This window comes from Anser anser (genome assembly GCF_964211835.1).
Source record: "Anser anser genome assembly, contig: HAP1_SCAFFOLD_141, whole genome shotgun sequence".
NCBI lineage: Eukaryota > Metazoa > Chordata > Aves > Anseriformes > Anatidae > Anser > Anser anser.
The window spans coordinates 7,852-21,999 of NW_028153522.1; the positions used below are offsets into that span (position 1 = coordinate 7,852).

The following is a 14,148-nucleotide window of genomic DNA, read 5'->3' on the forward strand; positions in this document are numbered from 1 at the left end:
TTTCCACGGCCCGTCTACACAGTTAACTGTATTTGGCCAGCAGAATTACACTGCCATTGCCTGGATTCTCAGCAATATCTTCCACATAGTAAACTCCGTCTACCAACAATCCATACAAAGGAACAAAGGAACTGAATAGCTACAGTAAATCATAATCCAGGACGAGGGAAACTCAGACACAGAGCGATCCCAAGTGCAAGCAATACTCTAAGACGTTGTATGAAGTCTAGTAAGATTCACAAATGTTGACAGCTTTTGTATTTAAAGTCTTGCTCCCTCTAGGAAAGGAAAAGCAGCAGGTATAGTAAGACAAGAGAGTGTATGCAACTGTTGTACCAGCTTCCTCTCCCCTGCAGTGATGTCCCACAAAATCTATTAAGTTGTTCTACAAAATCCAAATTTGTAGAGTCATATTCTAGTCTCCCATTCCTGACCTAACATCTGGCTGGCAGGAGAAGAAACGAAAGAAAGCTGGGTACTTGTTTTCTTTGTGTGTTTATTTCCTCGTGTCCCATGAGACAGAGAGAAAGGCTACAATGTGCAGTGCATGCAGCCTTTAAGCCCTCCTTATCTCCCTCACACAATCTCATTTTACAAAGTTGATATAATCTTAACAACGAGGCCTTTGATCCTCTGTCATTTTTGACAGAAACTGGCCCCCCACATTAAGACGCTGATGCATGCTTTACAAACACATACACGTGTCAAGTTAAGCAACACATGCCAAAGAGGAAGGTGAACTTGAACTCAACGCAGGGAGGACTTCATACCATAAACAGATGGCAGAAAAAAACAGAATACCAAAATTAGACTAAAAAGCCCCTCAGTGTGTTAATTTTCTAGTGGGAAATACAGAATACCATCACGTAATTAACGAAAACAGACATGGTTGCACGTTCTGGCCCTTCTTTGCCTTTGAACTTTGTAGCCTTAAACTCTTTTATCCTCCGCATTGAAGGAAAAAGCAAAGCAGATCCTGAGCAAACGGAACTTGCTCAATACGGGAAGCACCTCACCGGGGCAGGTATTAAAGCATCTTATTACCTGATAGCTTTGTGTTCCATAACGATTTCTGCCCGGCTGGGGCAGGTCCAGGTTGTGCTGGGGGAGCTGGCACATTTCCTCCACTCTGCTGCATCCGCAGAGCTTTCTCGCGCTTTATTTCTTCCAGGGTTTTAACACGCACTTCTCCTTCTGGCTTGGCTTTACCTGCCGGCTCCTTCGACTGCACTTTGCTGGGCCCGGAAAGAGTGAGCACGCTCTGCTTCTTGGGCTCACCCTGAATTTTTGCCCCTGCGCTGGGATCTTTGGTTTTACCATGCCATTCAGCCTGGGCTTTGGCTTGACATTCTCGTCTCTGAAGAGCTCTCTCACGACGGATTTCCTCCAGTGTTTTCACATGGATCTCTCCCTTTGGCTTAGCAGCCTTCCCTGTCATCATCAAGAAATGAGAAGCACCAACATTTAAAGAGAGTCCAACAATAGTTTAAGTCTCCAAAATTTGTCACAGTACTAAGGAAAACTAAGCCTGAGCGTTCCCAATAACGCATCTTAGGACAATAGCCTAACATTCTCCTCCTCCTCTGAGCCACTTGTTGTATTTTGAAGACCAGCCCTATCCAGAGAGAGTTGCTACACAGAAATGCTAGTTTACTTGATTACTTTTTCAGACTGCATTTCAAATTCCTGCTCCCGGCAGTGGCTCTATTCTAATTGTATATGATGGTTCACAGAAGCAGCTTAAAACCTTGACAAGGCACAAGCGGAAAATAAACACACACCTAGAGCCAGATTTCTGATAGTGGCTGTCAGAAGAGCTTCAGCACTCGAGCAAGAGGAATCAGTTCTTTGTTTTCATTTGAATTCCTTTTTAGGGCTGTATGAAAACGGTCTAAGTTCACGGAAAGGAAGAAGGAGAAAGTATATTTAATAGCCAGTTGTTACCTTTCGCAGTACTAGTCCGTTGAGAAGGTAATCCTAGCCTCTCCTTCACAGACTTGGGAACTTGAACTGCAAAACAGAAAAAGACCAAATTAGGGAGGCTGCATAAACGTCAACTTTGTGTTCACATTCGAAAACAAGGCAGGAAAGGTAACTTTGAATCCTGGTGATTAAGACCTCAGCCAACATGCAAAAAGAAACATCGCAGGAAAAGGACAAACAGAGAGCCTAAATACAAAACCCGTGAATCACATCCAGATGCCTGTTTAGTAGCTGTACCTCTCTTTGGTGCTTTGTCAGCATTTCCCGGAACCTCCACCTTCTTCCCCAGCCTTTCAGCAAGGCTGCGCTTCACCGGAAGGGCGCTTACATCAGCTTCAGACAGAGAAAACAAGGAATATTTTAAGAACATTTCTTTGCAGGAAGATTTGAGAACAGTCAACCACAAGCTTCTATTTTTCAAGCATATTTTCATAAAATTGCCTTTCAGCTGCTAAATGGTTTTTTTGCCATTTCTGCAGTCAACACAGATCTCCACTGCAATGCATTTTCCTCTCATACGTCAAAAATACTCTTCAATGCAGTCATATAGAGAAGGCGGCACCTAAATAACAGCTCATAAAAAGTTCTTACCCACGGAGGCTTTCCGTTTTCCTTGTTTCTCAGCAAGATCTAGTCGAACCACAGGTTCCTCCCCTAAAACAAAAGTAAAATTTTTCTATTTCATAGAAACCAGTAGCCAATAGAAATAGTATACTGTTAGCCCATGTCCAAAAAGAACCCAGCAAGGCACTGTTTTGACAGCTAAACCACACAAACTCATATTTCAACTATAATTAACTTAGAAAAAGTATCCATAGTCTCAGTGTTTGCCTCAAATTCCAGCTGAATGTAGTCGAGAATGAATCTGAGTCTGCTTGACAGCTATACTTTGTGCAGAACAGAGCTGCATAAGCAAGCAGAATATTATTAGGTACAAATGCTGAGAAATATTCCTTTCTAAGGTGAATGTCTATGAGTAGAAGTACTTCTTCACTTCTTTCCCTTTCAAAGGAATTTGCACAACTCTAAACAATATAATTTATACACAGACTCCTATCGCACTACTGTCCACACGTGCCACTGTCAGCCTCTTTAAAGCTTCAGAAATTGCTTCTTACATAGCACTGTCCTCTAGAGCTCTTTCTTCTCGTTACTCTCCTGTTTTTCAGTTATCCCCCTATTTGCATACTGACACATTTTTTTCTTTCTCCTGCTACTGCACTTAACCTGAGCACCAAAGCTTTCCAGTACAACCAGGGACTTTCAGCATAAAAGCATGTTTTGAACAGAAGGCGGCAGCACCAGGAGGCTAACAGGGGTGAATTGCCTTCCTTCTTGCTTAACCTTCCAGTTTAGGAGTAATGAAATCAAAACAAAAGCATGAATTATTACCTTCCTCTGTAGACAGTGTCACAGTTCTCACCACTGTCCGGACATTTTCCTTTTCCGGAGCAGGAAAAATCATAGAATCGACGGGAGGAAGAGAAGATCTTGAAGGACCTTCTGCTCAGAGCAAGCAAAACATAAGGAAGTTTACCAAACAGAAAAAACTATCACGAAGAACAAAAAACTTTAATTATTCATTACTGTCAAACATACAGTGACCAGAGCATGCAAATAAGAGAGGTGACTAGTTTGCCTCTGGTTGCCCTTGGAATTCCCATCTAGAATACCAGCTGGCTGAGAATCAGGTTGCTCGATGCCCCCAGCTAAACATGGAAGTCTATCCCTCAAGCAGCTCCCAGCCACCATCACCTGCCATTCTGAAGCCAATCAAATTTCACTTCTTTGGCAAAATAGTTGGATTCACCAAAGCATAGCCAGCTACCCGGTATTACTGGAAGAGTTTTTTTTTGAAAGAAAAATCATCACACAGGATGAAGGTGAACAGGGTAAGGAAGCAGGGAATATTAACTCACCACCGTGTCTCTTAGTTTTTTCCTTCATTTTCTGCAATTTGATTTCTTCAAGTGTTTTTATTCCAAAATTCAGACCGTCCTCTGAAAACAGAAAACAGTTAATGAGACTAAGGCTTAGAGGCACTCACTGAGGACCACAGATCCTCAGGCTTCTTAGTGCTCAGGAACTTTCAGAAGTATTTAGAATAAAGCCTGTCAACACTCCTCACAAGTGAAACAACCATAGAATCAATGGCATTTTGCCCCTCCTTTCACCCTTCAGGGTAAAAACTGTAGTTTTAATTTTAATCCATTTACGTGATATTAGATCCCTCTATCGTTAGATATGGCTTTCAACAGTGGTTGCCAGGCTGCACGTGCAGCCATTTAAACTCCATGCTGTGACCCTGTTTTGTTCTCCAAAAGGAAAGAAAAGGAGTTCAACTTTCTGACCCAATGGGCACATGATGGTATCAGGGAGAAATGAGATCATGGAAATAACCGAGTCCATTCAGCACCCCTACATTCTGTTGTGTTTTTACGCCACATTGCTTTTGAGTTAATTGTCAAGTTCTCCTTCCGATTTATCCTACTACAGGTGCTGGAATACCTTGTTTAGCAGTAGTAGCACTGGCTTTCCGAGTGGAAATCATCCGTAATCCATTTTGGCCTTCCTCAGCTGGTTGCTGGACGGGAGTTTTAGTTTCTTCTCCTTCCGCAGAAAGCTGGTCTGAAGGGGAAGAATCTATTCAGTTATGCATAGGCCAGATTGTTCGTGATTATGTAGCTCATGCAATGACACTTCAGTCCATGGTTCCTATAAAAAAGTTGTTTTTTTTTTTTTTTTTTAATACAGCTACACTGACCTGATGAACTCGTAAGTAGACTACCCTAGGACAAAACATCTAGGACTCTAGATTCTCTCTGCAGCTTTAACTACTACACAACATATTACTCTTCAGACAAAAAAAAAGGAATTTCCTTCCTAGTTTCACATAGAGCTTTACACAACAGACCAGCTAAAGCCAAGAGTGGTTCTAAGCTTTCCTCCAACATTTCAGGTTCTGTCCACTGACTGCCAGACAAAGCCACCAGTGACCTGAGCGGACTGCCTGCCCTATCGCTAGTCAGACCTCAGGTCATCTGTGATTTATACATTCATTTACAGCACAAATTCCTTCCAAGAACCAAAGACTTACACAATCATTTACAGCACAAATTCCTTCCAAGAACCAAACCATGCTCACCATCATCATCTGCATCATCATCTGCAGCATTGATTACAACTGGAGGGTGTGTAGGGCTTGGGACATTTTCCGAGTTTTCCACTTTCATCACCCGCCTTAGCTATGGAGAGGGATTGGACTGGACAGAAAGTTTGTTTTGCTGCAGAGACATCTGAGCCACTTTCAAATCATCGTCCGCGGACTCAGGCGGACTTGGCAGTGTAGCTAGAGGAAGAGGAGGATCATCAGTAATATGGCAGTTTAAAACTTTGACCACAATGCACGAAGATGGTAGCTAAGGCAGATAACCTGCACAGGCAATGAATGCAGCATCTCCTTTTGCCCATCCCGCCACTGTTTACACCGTGAACAATGACTTGCCTTCAAACAACAACACATCTCCCTACCACCCAGCAGAAGACGAAACAACAGAAAGCAAACTGCAAGGCAAATATCACACAAAGCAGAGAGAAGCTGAGCATGAAAGCAGAAAACAAATACCAGCAGTACAGCAGCAGTACACTCGGTTTAGCTGACCACCTAGGACTGCAGACCTTTTCCTGCACTCACAAATGAACGGTTACCTGATGTCTCCTACACTATTGGCACCCACTAAGTAATATGCAAAATTAATTCTTCAATACTTAAAGAAAAAGGACCTAAACTCACTCTTGCTTGGTGGTAAGAAGACGCCATCGATGTAACGTCCCTTTGCGTGATGAAAAGCACAGTTGGCTTTCTGACAGCCTACTGGCTGCTTCTCCCAGTAGCAGGGAATCTCAGCGCGCTTTTTCTGAAGACAGAAAGAAAGACAAGCTCGTGATAACATGCACCTAAGGTTTGCAAAGAGATGCACAGTTCCAGGTCACGACAGCGATAGGGCTGTCACAATACAGTGCTGAAACATCATTCCAAAGGTCAGTTTATCACGGAAGTATAGTATTTCCGGGCATATTCACAAAGTTTGCAGAAGCTGTAACCACTATGCACGTTTAGCCTTGTCATCATTCAGTTTGAGAAGACAGGCACTCTCAGACATCAGTTTAGGGTGGGTTAAACTAATACACCTAGGATTATACTAGGATTATTCAGAGGGAAAAAGAACATCTTAAATTGCCTACGTTAACTCTATCCAGAACTACTTCTCGGAGACTTCGTTCTTCTGCACCTTTAACTTTCCCCACTGCTTCCTAGCCCAGGCAGCTAGAACAGCATTATCTGAAGGACTCCGGGACACAAGAGACCTGATAGATCATTATCAAGCCTGCTCTCAGGAGGCTAGTACAGCCTGTTTATTACCCCCCTGCTCCAGCAGGTTTTAGCAGTCTAGTTAGCGGTTATTCTGCATCTGTTGAGAAAATACTGTCGGCGTCTAATAAAAGAAAATCTTGCTAAGACATACCTAAGGCATTGATTTTATTTCCCTCTCCTTCCTCCCACCCCCTCCCCTGCTAACAGAAACCAGTGTAATTCCAAAGCAAAGGACTCTATCCTGCAAAAGCACAATCAGCACACCTACAGCACTGAAAAATGCTTTTGTTGATTTATTTTGAGAACACATCTTTAGGCACTCACATCGATTTCCATGTGTCTGAATCGGCAGACATTCCTGAAACAACGACCCTCCTGCCACAGCGTGCAGACTGTCTCGTTCCCCAGAGCAGCTTCACAGTGGCGGAAGGAACAGTTGTCTCCCTGTAACCAAAAGGAAACCAACAAGGAAAATATAGTACAGCCTCAAAAACGTCCATGCTACTGCTTCAGGTTGCTACAATTGAATTCAGAATCTATCTGGTTATCACGTTAACCAAAGACCAGTGTGCCTCCTCCTCCTACTCTACCCCTTCCTGAAAAAAATGAAAAAAAAAAAAAAAACAACAAAAAAACAAAGCAAAGCAAAGCAAAAGAAACCCAGCCATACCTTGGTACAGGTAGAATAGAAATAGAAGTAGCAATCGTCTCCTTGTTTAGACATGCCGACAAGTTCTGATAACAAGCTCGGGTTCTCTCCACAGGGACTTCCTCTGCTCTTGGAGAGAGCTGTCTTCACCCTTGCTTGGGCTGAAAGTCTTCCACTGGCTTGTGATCAGTGAAATCTTCTTTTTAAAAGTAACCCTAAAGAAAGTACCAACAAGTGAAAAATAATGAGTAACAAGCATTTTTCCAGCTTTCTTCTGTTCATCAAATTAGTCTCTTGAGGAGAGCAATGCCTTGAAATCAGCTGTTACGGGAACTAACACAATATTAAACTAAAGTTCTGTAAAGCTGCCAGGAGCTTTGTCAGCAAGTGTTCTCTTCCACGTCCTCAATAATATGCCTTGGAGCACATCCGGAAGCCTGAAAATGGAGTCACTTCTTCAAAAACCACCTGATCATACATGCAAGGCAATGATCAACTATGGCTACGAGTAACTTCTACAGAACGCAGTATGACGCATTAAATAGCACGTTCCAGTCACTGTGGGTCTTCGAGTTCACCTACCTGGACAACCTCAGCAAAGTTATCGATCTTCAAAGACTTCCAGTTAACTTCTCCTGGAGGCCGAACCAACACTGAATCCGTGAATTAATGATAAAGGGGTAGGAAGAATTTGCCTCCTCACTTTGCCAAGGGAGCCTCTCATCCACAATTCAAACATAGGATGTGCTTTTAAACAGCTTATAACTAATGGAGGAAGCAAGTCCATCTGAACACTCTCTCAGACTGGAGACAGCCAGGGTTAGTTAGCTCTTCAAAAAATAAAAACCAAAAAAAAAAACCACAAAACAAAACAAAAACAAAAAAACCCAGTGCATTTAGAGATGAACTCGTGATTCAAAGTGGCTGCAAAAATGAGGCTCCATCTTCCACAGCCAGAAAATTTGACTTTTTTTTTTTTTTTTAATTCAAAATTCAGTATGTTCCAATCTCTGGTCTTCAAGATTTCTTCACCTATTAAGAAAACACTAAAACCTTTCCCCGTCTTTATTACCTGTACAGCAAAAAACACACCAGTGCACAGAAATACACAAATGTGCATACGCATACACACATATGTGTTTAGACACACACACGAGGAGTGAGTGATAGAAAGTTAGCGAGAGCGACAGTGGAAATCAGAAGTTTTGCCTTTTTGACACAGAGAGCGCGTAAAAACTCTCTCATTTTGAGGGAACTAGAAAAAAAAGGAGGATCTACCAAATATTTTGATGAGTATGCCTTCGAGGCCAATGCTTTATACCATGAGTGATCTGGGGGCCAGCACACAAATATGCATACATATGTATCACACAGTATCACAGATTTCTAGGTTGGAAGAGACCTCAAGATCATCGAGTCCAACCTCCGACCTAACACTAAGTACTCCACTAAACCATATCGCTAAGCTCTACATCTAAACGTCTTTTAAAGACCTCCAGGGATGCTGACTCCACCACCTCCCTGGGCAGCCCGTTCCAATGCTTAATAACCCTTTCGGTAAAGAAGTACTTCCTAACATCCAACCTAAAACTCCCCTGTCGCAACTTTCGCCCATTCCCCCTCGTCCTGTCACCAGGCACGTAGGAGAACAGACCAACCCCCACCTCTTTACAGCCTCCTTTAAGGTAACTGTAGAGAGCGATAAGGTCGCCCCTGAGCCTCCTCTTCTCCAGGCTGAACAAGCCCAGCTCCCTCAGCCGCTCCTCGTAAGACTTGTTCTCCAGACCCCTCACCAGCTTGGTCGCCCTTCTCTGGACTCGCTCGAGCACGTCCATGTCCTTCCTGTAGCGAGGGGCCCAAAACTGAACACAGTACTCAAGGTGCGGCCTCACCAGAGCCGAGTACAGGGGCACAATCACTTCCCTAGACCTGCTGGCCACACTGCTTCTTATACAGGCCAGGATGCTGTTGGCCTTCTTGGCCACCTGGGCACACTGCTGGCTCATATTCAGCCGACTGTCAACCAACACTCCCAGGTCCCTCTCGGCCAGGCAGCTTTCCAGCCACTCATCTCCCAGCCTGTAGCTCTGCTTGGGGTTGTTGCGCCCCAGGTGCAGGACCCGGCACTTGGCCTTGTTGAACTTCATACAGTTGACCTCAGCCCATCGCTCCAGCCTATCCAGATCAAATATGTACATGCATACAGGATAAACATATCTATACACACAAGCGTGCACAGTATATGTCGTATGGTATCCATATGGAGAACAACTCGTAGCCCTGATCAGACACGTAGAGTTGCAATCAATTAACAGCAGGAAGGCAGCAGATCAAGGATACAGCAAGCTTTGAGAGGCAGGGCAATGCTCACTTTGCCAGTGGCATGGCTGCATGATACCAAGAATTTTGAATTAGTTTGATTTTTTGGAAGCAATTTGTTTTCTTTCTGCGCTGTAGCAAATACCACAGGTTTGCCATCACGTGCTGTTCCCTAATCCATATATCCATCATCATCCATTGCTGCAAGATCATGAAAGGTTAGAAAAGATGACTTAGGTCCAATTTAACAGCCAATGATTTTTCAATGACCAGAGCTGCAACAGATTTTATTTAGCCACAAGCAGGTTTTTTTTTCTGATGTGAAGTCAGATATTTTGATTTTTTTTTTAAGACACTAAATGTCATAAAACCTGCAACCAGACCAGATAAAGTTCAAATTAGAGTGATTCTGAAGCCTTTCATTAAAATGCTACACATTTCTGTGCAAATTATTTCTGACTCTTCTGGACAAAAGCGGATGAAATAGTTCTTACAAATTAATAATAAAAGGTTGGAACCTTTTACTCACACAAACACTAGTGAATTTTCCAGGAAGTATTATTTTGGCAGGGAATTTTCCCAAATCTAAAGTAAAGAGGGGAAAAGTTGGGTTCCCGTATTAGTTGTTGGTTTTGACTGCTTGACAAAGGGAATAAAAACAGTAGTTAAGTGCAAGGTTTCCTTCTCTTCTTTAGTATTGAGAGGAATCGTCACTTCTGACCTTTAGCACCTTCAGAAACACACTTAGTGCCATGCAGATTCCTCTGCATCTACTTCTAAAAATTACTGGTGCTCCTTAGCATGGAAGTTGGACTTGAAATCTTTTCCAGACTGAGCTCTTTTGAATGCCCAAGGAGCTCATCATTTTGCTTGTTGCCTTCCATTTTCCTGAACAGACCCAGAACGCTGTTCAGGATATGAATGGATCTGGTCTAAGGAATGGGAAGAAAGCAAAAACCAAGGATACCTCACAGCCCTAAATGCCATAAAAAGCAGTCACATTTTAAAAAAGATCTCCAAAGCTTTTTTTTTTTTTTTTTAAACTGACATCTGCCAATATGGCGATCCAAGTGCTGAACAGAAACCAACTGAACTAGCCCCTGAAAGCCTGAATAAAAATGAGTAACTCTGGTGCACTCAGCAGGTCTGTAATAGAAGTTGGCAAGATTTTTAGATTTCTTTTTTCTCCAGGGTGCTAGTAAAGTTTTTGCGTTACGAGATTTTGAACTCTTTTTGTACAAAAGAATTACAGATGCACTACAGTCACGGTAGCTGGGGGTCTGGAAATACATGCCAACAAGTGTCATAAACTTTGCCTTTGCTGAAGGAAGATAACTAGTCCAAAGAAAACCTGCCTAGTTTGTTTTACAGGCTTGTCTTTCTCAGTATGGAACAAACTGACCTCCCTGGTCTAACTTTCCAGTTGGCTATTCTGCCTTTGTCCTGGAGAGAAGAGCAAGAAGGGAACAAAATATTTTTGCACTCCAAAAAATGCATTAGGGAAGGATTATCACACCTACCTAAGGGTAATTTCTTGTTTGTTTATAAAGCACAAAGTCTTTCTCTTGGACAGTCTCTGTTGCTGGCCTGTTTTGTGCCTTCCATTTATAATAAAGGTATTAAAGATGCTTACCCCGTTTTGGTGGTTTTTTATTTTAAGAACAGTGTAAGCGGACAGTCGGATGACAAGCAAGAAAGAACAGCATAAATCCTTGTTGTGACCCTGCTTTTTAATCACCCAGCATCAGCCTTGCTGCAAAACAGTCTCCGCTGATTTACCTGCTTGTTAAAGCACCCCACAGGCTGCAAGTGTTGTGTGCTAGGTGTCAAATTATATTTAACGGTGCATAGGTAAACCATTCATCTTCCCATGGTCAAAGCACAGAACAGCCTCCTGCTAACACAGCTCATCCTTGCTGTAACTGCTTTTAAACCTATTTGTTGGTAAGAAAAGAGCTCAGTACACCACCTTCACAGGGCAAAAATTCACATGGAAGAGCAGAAAAACCCAGAAGTGCTTCCTGAACTTCACGTTACCAACAGCACCATCGGATTTAGATCCTTGCCTGGCATCCAGGATGCACGGCCTGCAAGCACTGCTGCAATGTGGAAGTGCCAAGGCAGGTTTTTGGCCTGCCCTAAAACACTTTTTTTTTTTTTCTTTTACAAACAATACAAAGAGTGTGCCAGGTATGCTGTAATGCCCGTGTGCCAGGTCAATAGAGGATATCCAAACAACAGAGGCGCTTCTCCTAATTTCTGGCGTGAAAACACTTTCACAGCATTCTTTTCACGAAGAAACCCCTCTCTATCTTCTCCAATGCTCCAGGACCTGCTGCAGCTGCAGCGGCTGCGCTGGTACCAGCCGCATCTTTGACAAATCTTTTCAACGGTTCTGCTTTACCTCGGCACAGTTGAGGTCACTCCTCTTCCTCTTCCAGCTGAGGAAGCAGCTTGCGGGCTCTGCCACACGGTCGGTGCAGAAGCGAAAGCTGGGAACACAGCAGTCAAACCCTCACTGCTAACGAAGCCACCAGGGCAGAGGGCTGACACAGACCCACCAGAGGCGAACCGTACCCGCTCTCCCTCCCGGCTGCGAGGCTCGCCACAGCAGCCCCGACCCGAAGCGCTCACAATGCTTTGCTTGGTGATGTCACCGATGAGTCAGAGTCCCCAGATGAGCATCTGCCTTGCCACTCTTTAATGTTGGTGTTGTTTTTTGGTTGGTTGTTTGCTTGCTTTTGAAACTTATGTAGGTTATGGTAAACCTTCAGGTAAACCACAGATCAATGGGGAAGAAGTCCCACACGAGGGATGGCGCATTCTTTAACGTGCTGCATTCGACAAAGAAGCTCTCTCCATTTTGCGCAGTGGCAACAGGCACGACTGCAACACACGCACGTGTAGGCAGCACCTGCAGGTCCCAAACCGTTAACCAATTTTTAGATAGCACCAATTGTTTATGTAGTTGCTTTCCCTTCATCCATAACCCCTTTTTTCCTTTCTTTATATCGGGTGGCTCTCCTCCATTGTTCTGTCATTTTACTCCCCAGTGTCTGAGCAGGCACTGGGAATCGTTTCCAGAGGAAGGGTACTGCTGAAGCTACAACATTTACTCTCAGGGAAAAGAGAGTATGTGAAAGAATACATACTTCCTTTCTTTTTCCTTTTTTTTTTTTTTAAATCTCTGAAATCAATGCTGCGGCCTGGCAGCAAATAACTATGGGAGTAAAGATGATTCCTCATCCTCACTGTAACGTTGTAGTTAATGTCATAAAGAAGCAATTTCCCCAGGCAGTGGCCATTTGAGATGGGAAGGGGCAGTAAGAGGAAGTTTTCCTTAGACTAGCTCTTCCCCCAGAACACCTCGCCATCCAGCAACAAATTCAATTCACCTGCTCCGCCTGATCAGTCAAACGCGCGTCCGACTCCAGCACACGTCACAGCGGTGGTTCTGACGTGGTTTGAGAATCACCTATCCGCAGAATATCTCGGGTTTGTACACTCAAATAACGCAGTCTTTTCCAAATAAGGCCCAGAGCTCACACTCCGAGTGCAGCCTAACAGCACCAGAGGGCCGGTAGGCTAAACATTCCCATCCTGGCAACAGGACTGACCCGGGCAACAGTAAGCATCCCTTCTGCACTTTCGCCGTGAACATCAACATAAGGAAACAGAGACCTCCTCGATCCAAGTTTGAAGAAACAAACACAAAGGTCACCCAAGCGGGTTGTTTTCAGCAAACTAACGGAGAAATTAAGGTGACAACCGCGTGCATCCAGAGTTAGTCAGATCCCGAAGGCAGTTCCTTTGGGAAACGCAGGAGCAGCGCACCAGATGACGGCTACCTTACAGCGCACCCCTCAGAGGCACTGCTACGAAAGGAAGGCAGAAGGTTGGAACTCAAAATAACTCGCAAGGCGCCCGTTAAGGGGGAAGCTTTAATTTCCTGAGCAGAACCTCCCCCCTGAAGGCAGCCCAGGGACTCTTTGCTTCCCTAGGGAGACGGCAGGGACGGGGCAGGGCGGTGGGACGGGGGGACACAGGGCCAGATGGACGGCCAGACAGCCGGATGGATGGACAGACGGCCAGACGGACGGCCAAACGGCCCAAAAGGCCTGAGCAAGGGCTGAGGAGCGGGAGGGAAGGGCAGGGCGAGGGGAAGGGCGGCCCTGGGCCTGACAGGGCACCTTGGGCCTAACCCCGGGCAGCAGCTCCCCATCTCACAGGGCCCGCGGGGGGCTGCCTGTAACAGGAGATGCGGGCAGGTAAATTTTACAAGCACTGCATCACAAATACCCTGCAACACCTGAACTATTCACTGGGACAGCCTCCTTCCTCACCTCCTGAAAGCTCCAGCTGGCAAACCAAGGACAAAATGAAAGGCAGATGTGGAGGACCTCGTAAGATACTGTTTTTTTCCCTACGTGCCCACTGCTGGTGACACGTAATGCCTCCTGTTCCCAAACGACATCGGCACGTTACATCTTTACTACATGCTGAAAGGAACTCAGCAACTTGAACACAACTTAGAATTACCCATCCCGGCAGCAGGCTGTCCAGCTGAAGCTGCTTTAGCCAATCAAGTGTGTCATGCTGCCCCTCAAAGGTTTCTTCCTGGGAACGTCTGCTGTGACACTCCTGACGTATTACTTCTCGGAATGGCAGAACTGCGCTGGGTAGGCCCCACAGCAAGACTCGTATTTCTGTCCTTCCCTTTCAGGAAAGGATCTCCCACCTTGAATTTATTAATTTTCATGATGATGATACACAAAAAACTGAATGCTGATTAACAGATTTCTAGCACAGCCTGTGCATCAAA

The 14,148-nt window shown here is 44.5% G+C and overlaps 1 protein-coding gene across 2 annotated transcripts; it reads right to left on the reverse strand.

The window, feature by feature from the left end:
• Positions 1 to 3,902: 3,902 nt before the first annotated feature.
• LOC310891980 (zinc finger CCCH domain-containing protein 11A-like) lies at positions 3,903 to 7,120 on the reverse strand. Of its 2 annotated transcripts, XM_083854182.1 has the most exons (6): positions 7,029 to 7,120; positions 6,683 to 6,802; positions 5,777 to 5,900; positions 5,129 to 5,332; positions 4,492 to 4,611; positions 3,903 to 3,983 (listed from the first exon to the last, which is right to left on the reverse strand). In XM_083854182.1, exons 1-4 carry the CDS (start codon positions 7,080 to 7,082, stop codon positions 5,229 to 5,231), a joined length of 402 nt encoding a protein of 133 aa, XP_083710308.1. In that variant the 5' UTR covers positions 7,083 to 7,120; the 3' UTR covers positions 3,903 to 3,983; positions 4,492 to 4,611; positions 5,129 to 5,228. The 2 variants fall into 2 exon arrangements, with proteins under 2 accessions (XP_083710308.1, XP_083710307.1); XM_083854181.1 differs by lacking the exon at positions 3,903 to 3,983 and having other exon boundaries at positions 4,270 to 4,611.
• Between the last annotated feature and the right edge of the window lie 7,028 nt (positions 7,121 to 14,148).